Source organism: Scleropages formosus, chromosome 9, assembly GCF_900964775.1.
Source record: "Scleropages formosus chromosome 9, fSclFor1.1, whole genome shotgun sequence".
In the NCBI taxonomy this organism is placed as follows: Eukaryota; Metazoa; Chordata; class Actinopteri; order Osteoglossiformes; family Osteoglossidae; genus Scleropages; species Scleropages formosus.
This window is the reverse complement of record NC_041814.1, coordinates 26,089,652-26,114,731: the sequence shown is the minus strand read 5'-3', so window position 1 is coordinate 26,114,731 and position 25,080 is coordinate 26,089,652. Positions and strand designations below refer to the sequence as shown.

At 45.1% G+C, this 25,080-nt stretch overlaps 1 protein-coding gene across 2 annotated transcripts in view; it reads left to right on the top strand.

Moving 5' to 3' along the window:
* LOC108929606 (XK-related protein 4-like) overlaps positions 1 to 25,080 on the top strand; it is an 84,757-nt gene that overhangs the window by 36,581 nt on the left and 23,096 nt on the right. For both annotated transcript variants that reach the window (XM_029254805.1, XM_029254804.1), the window contains exon 2: positions 24,720 to 24,919. In XM_029254805.1, the coding sequence (XP_029110638.1) occupies positions 24,720 to 24,919 (200 nt within the window). The remainder of the gene's footprint in view (positions 1 to 24,719; positions 24,920 to 25,080) is intronic.

Sequence of the window (25,080 nt, the reverse complement as noted above, 5' to 3'; positions counted from 1 at the left end):
AAGATGAAATCTGGCTGGTGCTGGAGAATTCCCATTGTAGGTCTTCCCAAAGGTTACCATAATTTACATGTGTTGTGTTCAGCGTGGAAAAATTTGGCGGAGGGAGGAGGGACGTTCCGCAGGTCAGGCTGGGTGCCGAAGCACCGCCGCGGCTCTCCGGTCCACTCGGAATGTCACATCACATCAATCTTGATGACAGAGCCTTTACTTCCTGCTCCACTCTGAAGAAAGAGGCAGCTTGGTAGCAAGAGGTTGTCAGAAACACTGGGTGCTTTTGGAAAAAAACATGTACGTACTGTATATATGTATATGCGTATATATGTGTATATACTGTATGTATATATATATGAATATATAATAAATATAAATACTTTAATATATAGGGGTGCAGGTCCTGCTCTCCGGTGGGTCTGGGGTTCGAGTCTTGCTTGGTGTGCCTTGTGACTGACTGGCGGCCCGTCCTGGGTGCGTCCCCTCCCCCTCCAGCCTTACGCCCTGTGTTGCCGGGTTGGGCTCTGGCTCCCCGTGACCCTGTGTGGGATAAGCGGTTTCAGATGATGTGTGTGATGAGATGACATTAATATATAACATATATTATAGAAAATTGTATATTACTTAAATATACAGCTTATATACACATACATTTGGATTATGTATTTATTTATTTTCAGTTTTCAGTAACCGCATGTCCAGTCCCTGGATGTGAGACCTGTCCATCATGGGATACTCTCACACACATGCTCATTTACTCACACATATATGCACTAGGGGCAATTTAAAATCACCACTTCACCTGACTGATATGCCTTTGGGCTGTGTGTGCGCGCGCGCGTGTGTGTATGTTTTATATGTTCTACAGATTTTTCACAGGGTGTTTAAAAAACCAAAAGGTGCTATTACTGCACAGCTGTCACCTCTATTGAGGTGTCAGGGCACGTCTTTTGAAAATTGTGCGGTGCTTTCCTTGGATTTTAACGTTCTGCCATCGCTTCTGCACTCACGTAAGCACACTTACAATCATTCGGAAACATATCTGCTCGTGAGTTGAAAACCGACCCAGGTTGCTTTTCAGGCCACAGATTTCTGCCTCTCGAGTGAGAGAGGGATCTCCAATTGCTTTGGGAGGCAAAATCTGGGTTCTGCAGCCAACATCAGACAGGGTAGCTGTACAGTTCTTCGGAGGCTTCCAATTAATCCAAAAGCTAATTCTGAAGGGTAGTAACTGGGTGTGCCGGTGTTACTCTCAGTGCTTTCGCTTCAGCAGGGCTTGTTTAGTGAAAAACCGATCACTGAGGCTTGGAGAGAAGAGGCAAAGCCGAACATGAAGAACCTCCTGCGGAGCCGCGCAGTACCAGCAGTGGCGGGACCTTCCAGCCCGGTGTTAGTCATACAGCATGTCTGATTCTCACTGGGAGCTGGTCTGATGGTGGGTACCAGAGGATGGTCAAGTCTCCTCTCGCGCCTTTGACTCCAAGCCAATAAGAAGATCACTGCCGTTCACTTAATTTATGCATGAGGCCATGCTCAACACGGCTTCCTCAGAGAGCCCAACACGGAGTGCGCATGCTGTTTATTCCTCTCCTATATTAATGTAAAAAACCACAGATGCACAGTTGACACAAAGTGAAACATGTGAGGGTTCATCACAGCATGTCATCTAGATGTCTTCCACTCAGAAAGAACCAGTATTATTAATTCAAGACCTACAAGGTCATCAACGGATCTGCTCTCCAATACGAGGCCCTGGTTACTCGCTACACCAAAGCAAAGTGCGATGGTTCTTTGCTTCTGGCTGCTTGTGGGTCAGACGTTCAAACTCAGAAGCCCAAAAGGTCTCAGTTTTGGCTGCAATGTGGTGGAATGATATCCCTCTGTCCCTCAGAACTGCTGAACCCCTCTCAACATTCAAGAAGGGTCCAAAACAAATCTTTCAGACTCACTTCTCTCCCAACCTCCTGACCACGATTCACCTGAAAGTTGTGTCTTTGGACTGTGTGTGTGTGTTTATGCTTGTGTTTTATATGTTTTACACATTTTTCACTAATGTTTGAAAAACTCAAAAGGGATACAGCTGGTAGTGTAGTGGTTACAGCTGCTGCCTTTGAACACAACAGTTGCAGGTTTGAATCTTACCTCCAGCTGTAGGACCCTTGAGCAAGATACTTATCCTAAGCTCAGTAAGTAGCACTGCTGTTGTGAGAGGACATGGGTTCGATCCCCACTCAGTCTATGTGTGGGGTTTGCATGTCTTCCCTGTGTCCGTGTGGGTTTCCTCCAACAGTCCAAAGACATGCTGTTCCGGTTCACCCGTACTGTGTGAGTGATGGAGAGAGTGTGTTCCACTGATGTATGGATGAGTGACCCAGTGTAAGTAGTGTATCTAGCAGTGTAAGTGACCTTGGTGAATAAGGTGTGTGGGCTCATAACACTACATAGAGTTCGTTGGAAGTCGCTTTGGAGAAAACCATCAGCTAACTGAATAAATGTGTTTCTATTATACAACTGCCACCACTACCAGGGTGTCAGGACACTTTTTTGAAAACTGCAGTGCTTACATTTACACATTTATCAGACCCTTTTCTCCAAAGCAACTCACAATGTTAAGTTCACAACTATTTATCCATTGATACAACTGGGGAATTTTTACTGGAGCAGTTTAGAGTAATTACCTTTCACAAGGGTACTACGGTTGGAAGTAGGTGTCAAACCTGTGGCCTTTAGGTCCAAAGGCAACCTTATTACCACTACACTACCAGCTGCCTTACTGACACTTTCCTGTTCCGCCATCGCTTCTGCCCTCACATGTGGTGCAACTATGGGAAGAAGGCGAAGATTTTCCACTGCAAAACTTTACAGTAAACCAAGGCAAGAAAGCTAAGTTTCTGCAGAGACCTGCTTTGTGAATAGAGGATGCTCCCCCGAAGAGCAGATCCTTCGCTCAAATTTGACGTTGCAGCGGCGCACATCTCAGGATTGTCATATTGCTTTTTTACATAACTCAGCAAGATGACTGTTGCGCAACAACTTTCCCGCGTTCCACGTGGATTTACCCACATCCCTGCCTTCTCCACATCCAGGTTTTCGCACAGCAAAGTGCGACTTCACAGTTTTCGTAGCGATTCGTATTAAATGTCGTTACCGGTGTCCTCGTGGTGCTTCGGGATAGAAGAAAGTCGGGGAGAGACTGTCGGCCCAACACAGAGGAACATCTCTGCTGTCAGGCAGCTTGTTGATAATGTGTTAACAACATCAGCATCAAGGACAACATTTACCACAGTGGTTCCACAGTGACAGAGCTTCATATATCAAGTGGCACAGAGAAGCGCAGCTCCGTTTCCCAAAGAACGGTCCGTCCTGCCGTACGCTTTTCGCTTGCAGGGATTTTCTCCAAATATGTCGAATATCAGAAAGAGAAAATCAGAACCCTTTGAGATTATCTGAAAGAAGCATGGATCAGTGGGAGACTCACAGCAGAAGAAAGGGACGGATTACAATATAAATTACTCACCCCTATTCTGATGTGCATGAACTCTGAAATTAAAGATATAAACACAGTCTCAAGTACTGATGTACGAGGAAAGAGTTCCCCTCCCTTCAATTGTTCCACGCTTTCTTTTGTGTGCTGACGGTCGGGAGGGTTACCGTAACGGGGCGTGCTGTAAATGACCGATGTGAAACGTAGGCGCAATAGTAAATACTCACGGTAAGGGCAGCGATACGTTCCAGGTGCCTCTGTTGGATCTCCAGTGAGTCCGAGGGCAGGGACACATGCCAGCAATCCCACAAATAATTTGTACTGCAGGAGAAGCAGGCAGTCATGTAGGTCCACACGCAGCCCACACGCAGTCCACACGCAGTCCACTTTTGCCCAAATGGCATTTGTGCCATTCAGCAACAGCCCTTTTCCATATGGAGTCCAGTTGTCACAAACATTAGAAAAACACAGAATGTGCCCACTTGAAAACCTTCAGGTAAATTTCTTTAATAAACAATTATTCTGCCAGTATTATAGTTGCTGAATATAATCTTTTGAGCAACGCTTACAACTTGACACATTTATGAATCTGACAGTTTTACTGAAGTAATTCAGGTTAAGTACTGTGCTCAAGGGTATTACAGCAGGGCACCCAGTGAGCCTTAAACAGGCACTAAATTATTATAAATCTCATGTCCTTAACCAATACTCTACTGACTCTTTGTGCTACTTTCCTCTCTCAAAGCCAAAAATCTATATCATTATATAGTTATGTTTGTTTTTTACAGATCCCTGTATGATTATGTCAAGATTGAAATATGACAATATCTTGCCTTTTTTCAGAAAACTGGACCTGAAATCTAAACGGTTCTTCCTGAAAATGCCACTAAACAAGTCAAAAATTTGCTGTGAAGGAAGGTTTTATAGAGAGAAACACAATTTCTCATACTGTGGATGCATTTCCTCGATGCTTTGTGTGAATGTGGATGTTTGGTGCATTGCAGACAATGGAAGCGATACGGTTTTTCTGAGGGATGTATAGTAAACAATGTCTACAGTGTTTCGCAGTAGATATAGTGTTTCGTTGGTGTGAATTTCATCTGCCATCTCTTTGGAGAAGTGGGTTCACTGAGCACTTCCTTGAACCCGCACCCCCTGCTGCCATGGAGACCCGCTGGCTGACAGGCTGCCAATCACCATACGGATGATTGACACGGTCATGACGGACCACTCATTCCATTTGGTTGTGTGCAGCAGGCAGACTAGCAAGGCTGTGGTGGTTCCTGCAGTGGATTAGCGTCGTCCACATATGGGACGTTAAACAAACATAGATCTGAATCTGAACCCCTGCGATGATGCATATTTTAAGGACCTGAAATGTAAAAAATGTTGAAAACTCACCTTTTCCAGACTTGCTTCGCCCATGATCTCTCAAGCTCATGTATGGTGTCAATGTTCATGCACCATAACTTTATGATCATCCCCAGATACGCCTTCACACAGCCGCTACTCCTATACTGCATGTAAATGTTTGTGCTCCTTTTTAAAATTTTAAAAAAAAAAAAGAAAAAATTGTAGGAAGGTGATCAGGACTCATCTATCCTGAGTTTTGTGCACCTACTTGTGCGATGGGCATCAGTGCATAAAGTGGATAGTAACAAACTGAGTTAACTTAAGAATCACATGCCTGCAGCCATGTCTCTTTCTCCTAATGCAATGTACAAACTGTATTTTCTCTGAGATGTACGTCGCTTCGGAGAAGAGCGTCTGCTAAATGAATCAATTCAAGATTCCAGATTCAAGAGTTTATTGTCATATGTACAGTAAACAGTCTGTTACACCATACAATGAAATTCTTACTCTGTGAATCCTCCCAGCAGCCTATGACATAAATTATGAGGACATAAAGAAAGAAGACACAAGGTGTGAATTACAAATTTACAAAATGTAAATGTAAATGTAAAAAACATTAATACTGCTATATTGTATAATTCTTACCATACAAATATCATTATATTATTATCCTTCTTTATGTTACATTTGAAATATGCATATATTACCTTTGACATGGTAGGATGTGTGCAGCAACACATTGTACTGAAGACCAGTCGGTTCTCCAAAAAAGTCTGAATACCACAGAGTGTTAAACAAGTCACACAGATGGTGGAAGATAATTTGGTTCTATTTAAATCAGTTTATTTTTGTGTAGTGCCCTTCCTACCAGATTGCATCAAACAGAGGGTAATACATAGAAACAGAGATGCGCAGCAATTAACAGCAGTGATAGACAGTTCAAAACAACTGTGGGGGAAAATCCAGAAGGCAAGTGAGGAGAAGAAACAAAACTACTAAAGGTGCTAAAGGAATAAAAAACGGGGGTCCGGGGTTGACCGATGTCCCGTCTGTCCTACGCAATTAACAGAAAAACACTAGTGGTCAATGAGCCAGTGAAGCAGTGGGCACGTGGTGGTCTGGACACCTCCTGTCGAGCCAAAAGGTGATCTTTAATGGCCCAGAAAGTACCCATGAAAGACTGAGGTTGAGGACGGCTTGCAGGTTTGCAGGTTTCAGCCCAGTTTATTTCACTCTGGGTTTTCCAGTTAGAGAAATTCCAGTAGAAGAAATTAAAGTTTCTGCATGCGCTGCTCTCTATTGGTAACATTTAAAGAGAGGAGCAGCATCGGTCCCAATTCTGAACCTTGCGGCGCTCCATATGTAACTGGAGACATTAACATTGGGATCAGCGGTCAGAAATCTGCACATACTAAAAATGACTGTCTGTATAAGAGGGAAATCACTGCTCAATTTCCCAAAACACAGTTCCAACCCATGGATGAGAAGTATGATCTATTAAATCAAAGACCATGCTAAGGTTTCGATGCATTCGTACGGTAATTTCTCCAGGTTGGAACTATTGCTGTCTGTGTTGATTACATGTAATAAATTTCTTTGTAGCTGTACGGCTCCTCCTTTTTCCAGAACGTTTATTAGAAATGAAAGGTTGGAGTCAGGATTCAACTTTGCACATATATTATGATCCAAGTTTGTTTGGCAATGATGCGGCTAGAGCAGGTGTGAGCAATCATTTTAAAAATTAATTTGTCCACTTCATGTTTGTAAGAGTCTTATAAAGGCTAAAGCATTGCTTTTATACAGAACAAAATCCATCCCTGGTGTTATGTGGCGGCTGGATCTGAGCTCTGATATTGTCACTTTTATTTCATTTGTTTTCACAAATAGTCGGGAACGAGATGAATTACTGGTGATATGACAATATTTTGGACATCCACTCCACATAATATGCATATGTTTAGAGTATGATTATGCAAGAGCATCAAATCAGTCAACAAATGCATAAATGTATTCAGGACAAATAGAAAGCTTTTCCCAATAGTATTTGTCCCAGCATCGGTGTAAATGTTGAAGGCACCTAACATGCTGGTTCTAAGCAGCTAAACCTGAAAGAAAATCCCCAGATTCAACTAAGGTGCATTCAACTGGGTCTGCGCTTTAACACAAGACAGTTCCATTTTCATACCCGACATTTGTATGTCAGAAAATTCCAGCTGATCAAGAACTTTTGAATTTATACCTGCAAGCCCCTGTGTATGTTGTGAGTTACAAGTTTCACTAAAACCATACAGGTATCAGGTGAGGCTTCAAAAAAGGGGTAAAAGGTCTCTGAGGGTCTAATGAAGGTTTCTGTGAACAAGCAGAGATTAGATCTGGAGCTCATCATCATACCATTAACCAGAACTTCTTTATCCACTAAAGAGCAAATGTGTAATAGAGAGCACGTTAAGCACACTTCGATTGTTCAGGCATCTTAGATGATGGTTTCAGAAGTGCTAAATCGGTCAGATTACGGACACATGGGCACAGCCTCTAGTGTAATGCTGAAGATTTAGTCTAGATTGAATTGTTATTTATAAATCTTGGAACTTTTCCATACTCTATACAGGTGGCAGGGTTAGGTAATTTGGATGATTCCCCATCCAGAGGAGCATGGGCTAGAATGCTAAGAGTGGGAATAAAGCCAGCCTGCAATGAGATGTTATAAGGCTGCAGTCCTGGCAGTAGTCTGGCCTGCAATTTACCTGCAGTATTTTCAGAGAATACTAGTGATTTCCTGTAGTTTGGATGTCTAACCAGCATGACCTACGGGAGCTCACATCACTACGCTGGTAAAGAGCCAGACACAGACAAATTCAGGAACTTTAAATGAAGCTACTCTTGAACACTGCAGACCATTGGCCTGGTAATCCAGTCAAGTAGAGCCTTGAGGTCAGAAACCCTGGCCCCAAGGAAGCATTCCATGTTAACCACTGGAGCATGAGAATTAGGATTTGTGTTCTAAACTGTAGGGTTGAAACCTTTGAGCAGTCAGATCCCATTCTAAGAGTTACCCAGACGTTATTGCAGGAAAGAGCCGTGCAGTGCTGGTTCGGGTCACTCTCTGGGGACAGTGGGTTCAAGAGGACAAACTAGTACATCACACAGGTGAATTATCTAAGTCATGCAAATTTCTGCTCTGGAAAAGGTCAAGCATTGACTGTTTGATCTCAGTCACAGTTTTAATGTGTTCCTGCAGCAGATGCACTTTGCTCACCAAGTCTAAATTGATCAAATATTTTTGACAGGTGAAGTCATTGTACTGACAGTAGGGTAACCTAAGCCGTGCATGCTGCAGGACACACACTCTCAATGGAAAACATCCAAAACGCTGACTTACTGCGCTTGTACAGTGCACTAGACCATACTTTGGGGGTCCATTTCTGTCTTGCATTGTCTGTCCAGGATAACAGTAATGTTGAGGATACAGGAGCAAAGGCTTTTCTCAGATTAGTCTGCTGTTCGCTTCAGTATGACTTTAAATAAGTTGGAAAACTGTATGAGTGCGTACTGTTTCAGTATTACTTGGAAGGGGAACCAGAGAGAAAATGGCTCCATGCTAGAGTAGGATTGGAAGGACTGGAAACGTTTAGTCATTAATCTGTGACACTGGCCTGAAGGGACAGGCTCTCCGGGTGGCTAATGAGGGTGGAATTAAATATGGAGAGCAATGGCACAATGGACTGCTGGGAGGCAGGAAGAGCTGGATCTTGTGGAGGTGAGCAATGCTTGTTAGTTTTGGAGGAAAGAGATCCACCCAGCGGTTCTGGGGTTCAAGTCCCGCTTGGGGTGCCCTGTGACGGACTGGCGTCCTGTCCTGGGTGTGTCCCCTCCAGCCTTACGCCCTGTGTTGCCAGGTTGGGCTCTGGCTCACCGCAACCCCACTTGGGACAAGGGGTTTCAGACTGTGTGTGTGTGTGTGAGATCCACCCACCACACAAACTGTCCCCATCGATCACGGTGACGTAAGGTGGCTTATACTTGTGTTGATGGTAATATTGCCAGTCACTTCCCTACTGTGGGTGTTCTGCAGGGCTCCTTCCAGGGTCCATTTGAATTTCATGTTCTCTTTGCATTTGACAATGCTGGTTGAAGGCAGCTGTGTAAAAAAAAAAAAACTGCAAACTGTGCACTGCAAAAATATGTTGGCAAATCGACGTCTCATCTTCCACTAAACCAAAAGAATCAAAATTGACTTTTTTTTTCCTGGTGCACAAAATTAACAATGCTAAGACAGCTCAGCTGGAAGTAATTATATATTTTTCACAATGACACAATTGTAACAGTGTATAAATGACTTTTTTTTTCTCATATAATCATCTCTGCAAATGCAGTGTAAAATGTACGGAACATACTGTAAGTCTGCCTTTTCGAGAGCTTTCGGTCATGTTTCCACAGATTTGTAGCTTGTTAACTTAAGTAGAAAAGTGAGCGAGGCATCGGTGGCCTTCGCTCCTGCAGAGCATCCTCTTTATTGGTGTTATCAATCAGAGGAAGTTTTGTCCAAAAAGTCCTCTCCTCCCACAGGCTCAGCTTGAACCAAAGGCTCTGTAGGGATTAGTAAAGGTAAGAAAGATAGCAATGTCAAGATGGTTGCATACAATATTACCCAGCAGCATTTTTATTTATGGCAGTGTACCCCGCTGACCTTCTTCCTCAACAAGAAGAGGGGGAAAAATCAGAGTAATTGCAGAATAACAAGGCTCAGTTGATTTAGGGGAAGATGGCACCCCTTTGTAGGAGCTGAGGGGAATCCATCAAATCTGGGAGTTGGAGCACACTGAGCAGCAGTGGGAGCAGAGTATCTGCTTATTCTGCTGTCAGCCAGTTGGGAACAGCAGGGTAGATGCCTGCATTTATAGGGTGGCAAACATAAGGGGCCATCTAAGCATTAGGACGGGAAGAGGAGGGGTAATTCGAACCCGTAGAGCAGGAAAGAAGAGGATTTATCCATGTCCGCAGCCAGCAAAGGGAAGGGGCCACCATCGTCGATAGGGCAGGGAAAGGGAAAAGCCAGCCATAGCCAAGGTTTGGAGATTTGGGTGACACAATGTCTATAGCACAAATTCTTTGTCTGCAAAGGGTCATGGGAAAGAGCTAGTTATATTTAAAGAAAGGCAGGCGAAGGAGACAGCACCGTAAATAACAGAGAAAAGTTGTCGACTTTCACAGAGCAGCAAGCTGTGCAGACTTGACCTTTCTGCATTAAATCTGAAATACAGTTTGACAACTGTATTCTGGAGTGCAGCATCAACCAAGAGATGTATGAACGCTCATATTTTTTGAGTGTGTGTGCGCATGTTTGTCTAGGTACTCTCATGAGGTCTGGAGCGAGGGACTTTCAATCACCTATCGAAAAGTTCACCTAACAGCATTACTTTCGAGATTAATGTGTTCATGTCTTGAGTGGAGTCCATCGGTTGACGTTGCTAAGCAACCAAACACACGAAGCGCAGACAAGTTTGCGTATCTTATGCTCCCCACCCCGAGGCTCCACGGAGAGCCCAACCCTTTCAGAAACTGCTTCCCGTATAAGAGCCAGAGGTCTGTGAAGCTGACCGTTGATGCTTCCAGCGATGGGTAGCAGGTCAAGTGCTACCAGACCACTTTCTCAGAAGTAAATGTCACTGTTTGACAGCAGCTAACTATAGATATTCAAGCATCAAAAGGCTGACATTAGATATCCTTCGCAATACCCTGTAATTTTTAACACTGACGAACATTTGCTGGCTGTGCTATAACTGCTTTCTTTATTCTTTATTTAATATGCTGAGGAATATGTTGTCCTCAGAAACATGTTCCTGTTCATTCTGCCTGTGTTTCACACTTTGGATCTGGTTCTGTCTGTGCAGAGTTTTTGTGTTCACCTCTGTTTGTGGATTTCCTCTAGATGGCCCAGTTGACTGCCACAGTCCAAAGACCTGTTTCATAGGAAGTGCTGATTCTAAAGTGCCCTGGGTGTGTGTTTGTGACTTAATGAATGTGTGTCCATTGATGGACTGGCTTCCCATCCATGGTGTACCCTGCCTCGCATCTTTTGCTTTCAGGATAGACTCTAGACCACTGTAACCCTGTATTGGACGACCGTTTATTCATAACGGATGGACAGATGGACAGACGGAGGGGCAGATGGGCGGATGGGCAGATGGGCGGATGGACGGACGGATGGACTTTCATTAATTGCTGATCACGGAGCTGGGGGGTAAACCCTGGATGGGATGCCAGTCCATTGTAGAGTATTCTTCCTTACTGAAGAAATAATATTGTTAACAACATTAATGATTAATTATTGTAAGAACTAATCTACTGATGAAATGAAAACGCATAAATTATCTAAGGAGCAACATAGTGACAAATGCCAGCACTGCACCAGCATCTTGTGACTATGAGAAATATCAACGTTAAAACGCTGAGATTAAATTATGAAAAATGACGTGAAAACGTACATATTTTGTGTGCAGAGCTTCACTGGCGCTACAGTTTTGTCATACTTAGCGATACCCCACAGTAAGGAAACTGATTTTGCACACGGTTTAGCGAGGAGGTGAAGACAGGAAAGTGTTTTCCCTCTCTTTCCTCAGCCACTGTCTAAACAAATAGGTGGAGGCAAACATGTGGATGGAACACACTTCTTAAAGATGCACAACCTCCTGGCAAGAGGAACCTCTGGAGACTGTTGGGCTAAAGGCCGAGCGCTGACCTCAGGGAGCCGGTGAATCTCAGCTCCTGCATTCACACCTGGGGGGGTGACATCACTGCCGCTGGCGACTCGCGTACACTCCACACGTTCCAGTAGATGGCATTTAGGCTCGATACTTCCAAGTCCCAAATGAAATTTGAGTTTTCACTCCTTCTTTTCATTTTTTTAATAATGTTTGCAGAGTGGATGGTGAGAGGGATGAATAGACATGGAGAGGCAGAGCTGTACATGTAACCTATATGTATATATATATACCAGAGAGCAGTGTGTTCCACTGTTTTATGATAGTCCACAATTATTTATTAATAAACAAAAGGTTCATCGTTCTTGGAAAACTGCCAATAAGCGCAAGTAATACAAAAGCTCACATCCGAGTCAGTTGCAGGTGAGAACCTGACCCAAATGGTTGTCTGGGAGGAGTCGGTTGCCATGGAGATATCTCACTGCTGCGCACAGAGGGCAGTGGGTCTTGGGACATGGCCTCCATTTCACCGTTCAGAACGGAGGGTGGTGTCACGGAATAGGGTGGGCGGGGAGAGTGCGCAGTCGGGTCAAGGAGGTGACGTTGCCAACGGACATATATTCTGCGGAGGCAGACCACCCGCACCTTGAACTCCTCGCAGAGGCGTCCCACACGGGTGTCTCTAAAGACACTGAAATGATGACAAAGAGAGGAAGAGAACTCTGAGCACGTTGGGGTCAGGTGGCCTGGGTGCAAGCGGCGGCGCAGTCGCGCGTCCGCTCAGGCACATGCCCGCCGTGCTTTGCGTTGCCCTTCCCGGATCAGGAACCACCCGGTCGCCCACCTAATCCCATCAAAGAGGGGACGCGTGTCGACATCTGACTAATCCCATTTGAATGGGCTTTATCAACACTGCAGTCATGGCTCCCGCTCTCGGAGGCGCGGCTGGATCCGTGCGGCCGGTGGCCGATTCGCCAACGAAACCGTTGAGCCTTGCCTACTCTTGGAGGGGAGGGATGCGAAGGTCTAGCCTTTCTCTTAAAACGCAACAATAAAGAACAGATTAATGCTGCTGTACTGGGACCGTGTGCAGAGTCTGTTCTCTGAGTTTCGCACGCTTTTATTCGTTGTTGATTCAGCCTTTCCCCTCTAATCCCAAAACCACCCGTTATACAGTACGCCACCCCCCCAATAGCACACTTGGGATCGGCGCCAGGATTAATTGTAGTGTTTCCCCTGTATTGATCCCATCACCCAGTGACTGAATAACTGCTTAAAATTATATCACTTCGCTAAACTTTAATGCAAACATGTAATTTGCCCCTAATGGCTTGGATACTGAGATATTTGTTCAAATTAAAAAATGAATGCGGTACATGCCCAAAACAAATGCGGTCAGGCTGATTCATGTTTACATGAATCAGTCTGGCTTGGACTCCCACGTTTATCTGATTTTTACGCCACCGGCACCACTAGTCAGTTATTTTTGTTTATTTAGCCTAATTAAGTGTCTGGGCACTTAAGGAACTCTTCTTGCAAGCGTTCTCTTTCACTCAGGGTCTTTCTTGCAGAGAAATGAAGATCAAGCTCAGCGCTTCTGTTGCACGTTTTCCACATTAAGATTTGGTTTGACCCCAGAAAGGGGAGATGTCGTGCAAATGAGGTTGTGAAGGGAAATCTTAGGATCATCCTGGTTTTCATGTGTTATCCAGAGGTCCTGGTTGATTCACTGCACTTCCTGTGCCCCCATTTAGAAGCCGGATGTTGGGGCTGTCCCTGGGTCTTGCTATCATGCATCTCTGCATGACATTTAAATCGATTGTGCTTCCATGCGGGTGGCAGTGTGGCACAGCAGGTTGCGCTGGTGCCTCTGAGCTCTAAGTTTCCACCATGGGTTCAAATCCAGCTCTGTGTGGAGACTGCATATTGTTCATGTGCACTTCCTCCAGATGCTCTGGTTTCCCCCCACAGTTCAAATACATGTGCTTCAGATGAATTGGTGGCTAAATTGTCCACACTGTGTGTATATATTAGCATGTGGTTGCTCTGCAATGCACTGGTGTCCCATGCAGGGTGTGCTCTATGCTTCTAGGATAGGCTCCAGACCACCATGACCATGCAATAAACAAGCAGTTGTTGATAATGGATTGATAGATGACCTTCTCGATTAGTAAAAACACAAATCGGAAGCAGGTTTGCATCCCGAAATACAAACGGGAAACGATAGAACTTTTGTTAGAGCAGAGCCAAGTGTCCGCTTCTGTGGACTGTAGAAAATTCCCACTATGGTCACTGAAGGAGTGATGGTCTTCATCTCTGCATGTTCATTACCATGTTGAGGATGTTTTATTAATCTATGACCAAACAGGCCTTTGGATCACAGAATTGATATACGTTCATGTTGCACTGGACTCCATAGTTGGATCCACCCAATGTCGCGCTCTTCGTTCATCTGAATAGGTTCTGTTCACAGTCTATTTTGAAAAGTGGATGAAAATAGCTCAGGAGCTCTAACAACTGTATGGATATCTATTCTGACACTTCTGGAGCAGTTGTTTAATGCAAATGAGAACATTTCTAAGAATTTCAGACATGCGGATGCAGGGGTTGTCTGACATCTGAGTTAGGCTTTCCCTGCCTCTCAGCTGTCTCCGGAAAAGAAAGGAGGGAAGGAAAAAAAGCAAAACGGGAAATTAATTAGTCCTCATCTGACACAAGTCAAGGACGTTTCTGCAGCTGGGTGTTTTTACTGGAGCAATTTGCATTAGTCTCCTGCCTCTGGGATATAACGTGGAAGCCTCCACTGAGGCTTGAACCCAAAACATTTTGTTCACAGGTTCAGTTCTTTAACCTGCTTAACCTACTTCCGTAACTGCCTCATTACTCAACTGGCGCTGTGTACCTTTGTAATGCCGCAGTGCCTCTGTGTTTTTTTAATGGATTAACCCCTTTCCATCATCAATTACCACTTGTCCAGTGCAGGGTCATGATGGTCCAGAGCCTATCCTGGAGCAATAGGGCATGAGGTAGCATACATCTAGAATGGGGCCAGTCCTTCACAGGACAATAACACACACAATATGGATAATTCATATGTAACTCCACTTGAAACACCTCTTTTTGGCTTGGGAGTAGAAACACACACAAATGCGAGGAGAACATGAACCCCACACAGACTGGGCCAGATTCAAACCCACATCCAAAGAGCTGCGAGGCATCAGCGCTACCCGCTGCGCCATCATATGGTTCAGTATTTGGACACCTTTTCTGCAAAACATTTTAAGTGTCTGGTCAAAAGAACACATTTTTATTTCAGTTTTTGTTCTGATAGCTGCACAATTAACCAATAGAAAGCAGTCAGTTATTTTCTGCTCAGATATTTGATTGAACACTTTCGCCTGCTGCCCAGACATAAACAACTGTTGTTTCGGCTAATGAGTGTTCCACACGGCACCTTTAATGTCCTTCTTTTATTAATCTAATGATTTGGATGACTGGATAATTCATTTTTTCCACCTGAAATCATTTCCTCAAGCATCACTTGCTAGTTTAGAGGTTTGTGAGCCCAGGCCTGAAGGAGGCTGTACTCGTGTGCTCACCCGCGACTCATAACTCGGCACGCAGCGGCCAAAAACTGCAGCTCAGGTCTCACCGCTTCCCTCAACTGCGTCCCCGGCGTTGCCATGGAAACGCTGGCGAAGATGTTAATTAGAGCTGCCAGAAAGGCCGACCCGGGCACCTGTCACCACTAACATCCCCAGAGGCATCCGGTGGCCATGCGCACGATGGAGAGAGGGTTCGGCTTCCTGTTCGGTGCACTCCGTGCCAAGAGGGTCACTCGGAATATCACTGCTTGTCACTGAAAGCATGTTCCGCACCCGAAATTATGCAGAAGGGTGTCGTTTCATTAATGATATGTATCATATCACACTTGCATGTGTGTGTATATGTGTGTGTGTGTGTTATGTATACTTATAATGCTTATATATAAATACATATGTGCCTGCATGTAAGCGATACACTTATATGTACATAATTATGTGTGTATATTAGTTTGTTAGTTTGTTTGTTTGTATTTGAGAGGCAGCGTAGTGGAGTGCAAGAAATGTCCGGGGAGTTAAATGACTAACGGACGCAGCGCACCGCTGACTGCCGACACATGACCGCGCCTTTCTGAAAACAGCTCATCCAGCCGAACACAAGCAAAGCCATTGTAAACTGTGGTAAAAGTTAAGCAAATCCTATTAATGCAGAAAAGCAGGGATTCAATTAAAAAGGAAACGCCGAACAGTTTATTCAGATTAAGAATCAGTGGGGATGCTGGCTCTGTAATGAGATTAATTCACTGTGGGGAGCGCCGGCTGCCGAGGAGCCGTGGTTGGTCTCGGCCCTTGAGCTCCGTGAAAGAGGGAGAGCTGGACCCCGCGGGGCCCGGGGTGTTGCGGGAGGGCAGCTGTGAGCGCGGTTAACGCTCCGCTGCTCCCTCGTCCGCTCGCGCAGGGCCAGCGGGAGGGCCCCCGGCAAGCTGGGAAGGCGACACTCGGCTGGACTTCCGACATGTCCGAAAGAGTGACGGGAGGGGAATGGGGTGGATCCATGACCTTCCCATGACACCTGGACCCCCAGGAGGGACCGGGAGCCAGTTGGCCACCCCAAGTCCTTATCAGTGTGGTAAAACATCCGGTAAACTGATTAATATAACGTTGCATTTAGCTCCAGCCTTTTTTCAGAGTAATTTCGGATGTTAGATTTGTATGTTAAGTTACTTACAATTATTCACCCATTTGTACAGCTGGGTAATTTTGACAGAGTCAGTTCAGGGTAATTACCTTGATCAAGGGTACAACAGCAGAGGATGGGATTTGAGTCTGGGTCCTTCAAGTTTAAGACAGCACTTGAAACCACTACGCCCCCTGCTGGCCAAAGAGTATTGCGCACTGGAGTGTGACTGTGAGTAGTGGGAACATGGTTTCTAAACTAGAATTCAGAAAATGAAAATGTGTCCAGATGTCCAGGTGTTCGCCGAAAATGTGTTTCTAAACATAGATGCATTTTTCAAACACACATCGATGGAAATTGCGTTTCTTATTATTACAGTTTAACCGGTTCTGCACAGCAGCCAAGTCCAGGCAGACGGACACACACGTACACACCCCCACACACACACACACACACACACACACGCAAAAACACTTTCGATCTGAGAAGCAGAGGCCACAGTTCTGCTCCCGCATGTCCCTTACGTGGGGGACATTTGGACTCGCGAGAGCCACACGTCTCTCCCAGGTTGCCGCGTTCCCGGGGTCCGGGCAGGTGGTCGTGCGTCCGTTCGGCTTCCGAGCCCTGCCGCTCTCCCAGGTGAGCCCAGAGCACGGCCGCTGCGTTAACCCAGATACGCCGCGACAGGGTCTGCGGTGCCGCACGCCATTCCTCCACCGCATCGCTACGGCCACGGGCGGCTGTCTCGGGTTCTCGCCATGGCAACCCGACTTCATCATGCTCACGCTTGCGTGTGTTTGGTTGCGGAGTTGCGGTGCTTGTGTGCGTCTTCAGTCCGCACCTGGCGTTTGCTCTTCTTCAGCGAGGAAAGCAAAGAAGAAGAAAATAGAAAAAGAGCAGAATAATATAGCGTGTATTATTCTTTCGGTATTTTCGTCTTCATCTTCTTTCTAGCGCTCGCGGGCCTCCTCCAAATTTAATGCTGGTAGCCTGCCTGAACACCTTTTAACTTAACAGTGTACTTTGCCGCTTTACAGCGCTCAAATAGCCCTGGGCGTAAGCGGTGTATTTTGGGCTTAGATCTGGGATGCTGGCCAGGCTGTTAGTTGCACTATGTTTTCGGAATTCTTAGCATTTCTTCTCGAAGGGCTCTCCAACGCTACGGATGAGACGGCGAAGGCTAGTTGTTGCTGCTGAAAATGAAATTAATTAAGATTACACGTAAAAGGGCGATTTCGCTCATTTGTTGCAGGCCTTGCACTTTCTTCCAAGTGTACTTAAACGGTGTGTGTTTTGTTCATTTCGCAGATACTTCCTTCCAACGTGATCTAGGGCGATTGTTAATGGTCGATCGCCCGTCTTTACACCCGATCGTTGTAACACATCCTGTATATAATGACAGCTGGTAGTGTAGTGGTTGGAGCTACTGCTTCTGGATGTGAAGGTTGCAGGTTTGATCCCCATCCCTGGCTGTAATACCCTTGAGTAAGGTACTTACCCTAAAACTACCCTGCTGTACACACACATGCTGTCTGAAACTGCTTACCCCAAGTGGGGTGGTGGCAAACCAGAGCCTAAGCTGGCAGCTGGTGAGGGACACACCCTGGATGGGATGCCAGTCCATCACATGGCACCCACAGCAGGACTTGAACCCCAGACCTGCCAAAGAGCAGGACCTGGCCAAACCTGCTGCACCACTGCATCCCCAGCTGTAGAAGTAGGTAAATAATTGTAACCTTAACACTGTAAGTCACTTTGGAGAAAAATGTCAGCTAAATGTGTATTAATTCACACACCGTGAGCAATTAAGAATCTCTACTCCATTGAAACATGTCTTTGTGCTGTGTGAGGAAACCCATGTGATCATGGGGAAACTGAAATGTCCAAGCTGCAGACAGACTGACCTGGGTTTGAACCCCTATTGAAATGCACAGAACAGGTACGGGGGGCACCAGTGCTCCCTGCTGTGCCACCTATTTCTTCTGTTAGGAAATGCTACTCAAGGAAACATGTACCTCGCTGAAGGGCACAACAAGAAGACCATTTCTGGCACTTGAAACAACATCTGTGGCGCAAGTCCAGGTCTTTAAGCGCTGCACTACCTTTTAGCGGGGGCCAGAGATACATTTTCACGTAGAAGGCAGAAGACAGTGGGTCTTTGCTGAAGGACACAAGGCTGTGTGCTGTTATCAGCTCAGAGCAGACACTTGGACCATCTCCCTCCACTGCTCCAACCGTCTATGTCACATCATCTAGGTCGTCAGCAGGAGAGGCCCCCGGTCGGCCTTTCGCAGCTCACGCCCCCCCACATTTTTAAGGGTCCGTGGAGCAGCTCTGCTTGCATGGTCCCCTGGGTAAAGAGACTTCCATTACAGCTGGAGACCAGAAATGTCAGTGACAATACAAACATCCACAGCATCACGCCACCTCTCGTGCATCGCATTTCCCTACCGCCAGAGCAGGCCAGGAGAAGAGCAAACAGGCTTAAAAACTGCACATCTTTGCAATTCCACGAGCAAGGAAGCGCGTGCCTCCCGAGAGCGGGAGCGCGTCGAGCGCTCGTCGCTTTTTTTTTTCTGACCTTGAGAGCTTCCTGCCAGCGGAAGAGCGTTAAACTCTGGGCGCGTGGAGCCCCGCAGTCCCGCGTGCCAAGAGCGGCGTGCCTGCGAAAACCCTCCGAGCTGACGCAGGGTGCGCTCACGTGCCTCCGCCACGCCTGCCATCTGCCTCTTGGAGGACGGCCGCGTCTTGGCGCTGCGGTCGGGCCCGATGCGTCCTCCACGGCACAGCCTAAAAGGGACACCTTCGCGGCTCCCCCAGATTGTGGCACTTCATCTCAAGCCGTTCCAGGTCCTTCAGCAACCAGTACAAGAGCTTCGAGTATCTGTGGTCTTGTTGAGAGATACTCCATAAATAACACGGCATTTTTAACTCTTTAATGTATGTACAGTTTGCGGTGAGAAGCATCGCCTCATAGTAATGTGTTCTGCAGAATGTACACACACGGCTCAATTTCATTTACATTGAATGCTATCCTGTATTATATTCCATAATTCAACGGCCTATTAATTGCCCTTTTTTTAGATATTTGTTTTCTTTAATGGAACAGGTCTTCAATGCTATACCTAATGTTATAAACTGTATGTACAGTTTTATTAATGTGAAGTTAATGTTTTCATTTTTTATACTTTTACTGATTTTGCTTTCAAATTTACATTTAATCATTTAGCATTTAGCATTTAGACGGTTTTCTCCAAAGCGACGTACATCTCATAGAAAATACAATGTGTTCATTACATTAGGAGAAAAAGACGCTTAGATGCAGACGTGTGATTATTAAGTGCGGTTAGTTTGTTTCCTTCCACCGTATGAACCAATGTTCATCACACGAGTAGCTGCATAAAACTTTAACAGAATATATATATCCATCCATCCATCGTCAACAACTGCTTGTCCCGTGCAGGGTTGCGGCAAGCCAGAGCCTTACCTGGCAACACAGGGCACAGGGTCAAGGGGGGACGGGACACAGCCAGGAGGAGATGCCAGTCCACCGGAGGGCAATCCAAGCAGGGTTCGAACCCCAGACCCGTCACACACGGGGCACCGAATCCACCACAGCACCTGGTCCCTGTGTATATATACAGTTTTTTTTTTTAGATATATATATAAACATTTACATTACATTCCAACAGTAGCTGTGTAAAGGTTTATCCCAGCATGATCTTAAAGTTATAGTGCATGAACATTTACACTTTACATGAACTTAAGAGATCATGGGCGAAGTAATTTGGGTAATGAGTAAAAATCAATCGCATTTACGCTTTTTGTGTAATGTTTTTAATAATAATAATTTTTTATAAAATATATATATTTTTTTTTAATTTTCAGTAAATTCTTAGAAACATAACGGGAAAGTAATCAATCAGATCCAGAAATGTAAACACACTTGGATAGTCATTGTAAACCTGAAATGAGTCTGGACAACTACTGAATCCTCTCGATTGATTAAATGTGTTTTTGAAAGCAGGAACGAGTTCATTGAAAGGCACGGGTGTACCTAGTAGTTAAATTGCTATGTACAGTTAAAAATAAATTCAGTACCTTTCCATCATATTTTGAAACAATCATGAAACACTGATTTCAGCAAAAGCACATACTGTAAAAATAAACTTGTATCATTGTAAAATCCTAACTTTTAACTGGATTCATATTTTAAACTCTGAATGGATATTTTTTAAAATGAATAATCAAGTCAGTTAACCAGACTTGTAATTAGGTCATCCTGGACACGTCTTGTTGGGTTATATTAAATAAAACATTTTCAGGAGAATTTTAATAAATGTGAAAATATTTACACAGTTATCTCTGTAGCAAGTTGGTTTACCAGTTATTCTGTTGCCCTGGTTAACAGTACTATGACCTCAGCTTAAACAGCCCAGTGGTTAAAGCGGGAGCCTTTCGGACCCAAAAGTCACAGGTCTGAATCCCGCCTCCATCTGTAGTACCCTTGAGCAAGGTACTCACCCTAAAACACTCCAGTAAAAATTACCCAGCTGTGTAAATGAGTAAATAATTGTAAGCTGCTTTGGAAAAAAAGCAAAGCAATTAGCTACGTGAATAAATAAAACAGCCAGTGGTATTTAGTCTTTACTATATGTCTATGTGTAATGTTATGTCATACTGAAGATATTTGTGCAGGTTTTCCTGATGCATTATGTAAGCATTTAATGATTTAAACAAATGATTTTATATACTTTTAGCTGCTTAGCTACTTTGTTCTACTTAGCTGTTTAACTGTTACCATTTAACATCACCTAAATGTATAATGATCATTAGTAGAACTAGCTATATAGGTAATATAATATATATAATAACTATGAAGTGTTTAAACTATTATAACGGTTCAAAAATTTAAGAAAAGACCTCACGTCTGTAGATTAGTGCCACTAAATACGTGTTTGTGCGCTAAATAGCTAGTCTGTTCGGACTTGTTCTCATACAAGTGGCGTGTTGTGTTTGAAGTCTTACCGTTAATTGTGCAAATGCAGCGAATGGACGAACGTCCTCCTGCACAACATTACATCACCATGGCAACAAATTGCATAGCGTTTCGGGCGTATCGGTGCAGAGCGTGAAAACGACGGCTATAAAAAGATTTAATTTCAGACACCGTCAATGAGCCATTATGCTGAACTCTCAATTCGAATCTCAGGCTCATGTGGTCAAGTCAGGTCTGCAAGTATTTTTACGGCTCGAGTGCGGCCCTAGAACCGCAAGCCCTTGTGACACAAGTTGTGTTAATATTTCGTTTGACTCTGTTTGAAGAGGGTATTAGCCGCAGTAGGGCGGTGGTACTTTTGTAAGGAGTGGTTCCGGTACTTAAACCACAGAAGCTCAACTTCTTGAATTTCTCAGGCTGCTTGAGTGGGCAGGTAGCAGCTCTGTAAGGGAAATAAATCTGCCATGGAGAAACGCACCCGCTCCTGCTACACAAATGAATAATAACGTCAAATAAACAAGCAAATGGCCTGGCATATTTTTCCGTGACGGGGGGTCAACGCGAGTTCGAGGGGACTATTCTGTGTCCCCCACAAGAAGGAAAACGGCCCTGTCTTGGCATGTCTCGGCAAAACCTCCTCAAGCTGAAACGCCAACCCAAGGCTCGCTGAAGTTAAGCGCTGTCAATTGAAGTTAATTAAATGTACGGTGAGACAGGAGGGGCTTCGGTCCGCTGCCGAGCAGGACCGAGAGGATCGTCGAGCGGTGCGAGCGCCTGCAGGCCGCCGCCTATCTTTTAATTATTCGTTCCGACCCAGAACCCCCGGCAGCTCGCGAGAGCAGGAAGCGGGTTCCCGTGACAGCTCGAGACCGCACAGGCGCGTCTCTCATCTCAGCGAGGACCGTAGCAGGGTGTATTTAGCATCACCTGTACCGCTTGCAAAGAAAGTCGGCGGTGTGGGGGGGGGCGCTGATCGTCAATGCAGAATTTCGGCTTTGCCGTCACGCAACTAAAAATAACTCAGCACGCGTCTGTTGTTTTCCGTATTCCATTCTACTGCTTCCCACTTCTCATTGCATCGCAAAGGCTGTATTTGCCTTTCATCTCACTGCAAGCGGGAGCAGGAGCGTGCAAATAAACAGTATCGTTAATGATATTTACACAAATAATAAACTGGGGGAATGCAGATCCAAACTAAATAGTGTTTCTTAGCGCCTGCCTCTTCCCATTTCCCTTATTCGCCCGTGAAAATGTGGCAGCAGTTGCAGTGTTCGAATTCAAAGAAGTTATCATAATTTTTTGCTTGCGTCTGGTGGTGTTATATAAATTGGAGAGTTCATGAGTTCTCCAGCTTTTGCATAAAGCTAATTGAAACCATAACACTTGTGTACATTACAGGCATTCACTTTATAGTTGAACTAATTAAAAAGGGAAGTACAACAGAGCAGCTACAAGCCAACAATGTAGACTTTTTTGACAAACATACAATACACTCTAGTCTATTGTGCAAATAAACCGCAGTCTTCATTATGGTTACATTAATTATTCAAAATGGGCGATTTTATTCATTTTTTTTCAGGTAATACTGATTTGCTTCGACAAAAGAAAAAGAAAACACAGGAAAGTGCAAGCAATTTTCTTGGACGCCTTCACAAACGCGCTGTAATTTCCCGTAAATGATATCGGAGATTTTGAAGGCACGATTATTTTTGTAAAGTGCGGGCAAGAAGGGAAAACTTTGCCGCGTGTCACGAGATGAGAAGTGTTGCCGAGGAAGGAGCGGCCCCCGGTGCTTTGAGCGTTGTTGATTTTCTGCCTCTCCCTTTAATTGAATTGATTTACTATTACTGGCGCAAAATCATGTAAGTGGGCCTTTAGCTGGAAGTCAATATTGTCATCAGGTTGGAATTGGGGTCTATTAATGTTCGCTAATGGGACTCTGTGGGCCAGGCTGACCAGCATTAGATTACAGTAACAGTGTGAGGATACATTTGGGGCCCCATAAATCACACTGCTGCAGTGTTGCGCGGGCTGGTGGGTGTCTCTGCGTGCAGCCTTGGCCTGACACTGGGGGAGGGGGGCGCCACAGCACAGAACAGGACAATCAGACAGAATGTGTGACCCTCATAAGACACTCATTTCCATTTACAGTTGGTGGACGTGTAGACGCCCGCTGTACGTATGTGAGAACATGTCACTAACGCACTGTGCTGATTGGCTGATGGGCAGCAGTACCCCCCTTTACCGTGAATACCATGGAAGTGGTCACCATGAGCAGGTGAACCCCTGTAATACTGGTTTGAGGGACTTCATACGCAAGCAATAAACTCTGGTTGATAAGTGAGCGGTGATAACCAATGACCCAGTGAACTCTGTGACCCCTTGTCAACTGACACAGTGGGCGATATACAGTCCTTGCTGCGGAGAAACCTTTTGTACATTAAAGCTTAAATTTTTTAAGCGTTTCTCAAAATCCATGTATAATTTAAAAACTTTGCTATCGAAGGATAGCATCTTTCTTACTGGCGAGTCTTTTGTCCAAATTACAACCCTGAAAGATAATTTTACATTTTTATTAATTTTAATGGATGTTTTTTTTTTTTTTCTTTCTGGAGCAGTTGAGATGTGATGTGTTGTGTTCAGGGTGGCGTGGTGGTCCAGTGGGTTGGACCACAGTCCTGCTCTCCGGTGGGCCTGGGGTTCAAGTCCCACTTGGGGTGCCTTGCGATGGACTGGTGCCTTGCGATGGACTGGTGCCCTGTCCTGGGTGTGTCCCCTCCCCCTCTGGCCTTATGCCCTGTGTTGCCGGGTAGGCTCCGGTTCCCCCGTGACCCCCTGTATGGGACAAGCGGTTCTGAAAATGTGTGTGTGTTGTGTTCAAGGACAAGAAAGCAGGGCTCTTTCCAGGATTTAAACTCAAAACCTTGTGGTTACAAGTCCATTTCCTTCTGTTATTATCATTAACCTTTATTCGGCTGACACCCCTCTCCAACGACACTTGCAATGTTAGACAATCAGCTTCACAATTATTGAACAACGTGTACAGCAGGGTGTTCTTACTGTATCCATTCAGGGTAAGTACCATGATTAAGGGGACCACAGCAGGAGCTGGATTTGAACCAAGGACCTTTAGACTTCAAAGCAATGGCCCCAACATGTTCCTGACCTGTTGTCTCCTAAAAGTACATTTATTCATTTAGCTGACGCTTCTCCATAGTGGCTTACAATGTTAAGCTACCTACACTGATTTACCCATATGCACAGCCGGGTAAATTTTTGGCTAAATACTTTGATTAAGGGTACTACAGCAGGTGGTGGGATTCAAACCTACTACTGCCCAAAGTAGTAGTTCTAACCACTATGATAGATGCTTACCGTCAAGCTTGAAAGGTGCTTGCTGCACCAAGACGTCATGTGATGAATATTGAAATTGTGCTTTTCCTGAAAAGCTGTGCTACTCTCTGCCCTGCAGGTACTTTCACACCATCTACCTGGGCATCAGAAGCCGGCGCAGCAGCGAGCACGACCGCTGGCGCTTTTACTGGAGGATGGTGTACGAGTATGCGGACGTCAGCATGCTGCACTTGCTGGCCACTTTCCTGGAGAGCGCCCCCCAGCTGGTCCTTCAGCTCTGCATCATCATCCAGACTCACAAGCTGCAGGCCCTGCAAGGTGAGCACCCGTTTTTCTACGCCTTGCCATCCACGCATCCCAGAACCCAAGGTCCCTGTACCTTAATTCCAGGTTTTAAAGGCAAACCAAATTGCTGGAAGAGATTTTCGTTGTATAATTGACATGGCAGGTGGTTTGCCAGGTGATTGACAGCCAAGGGT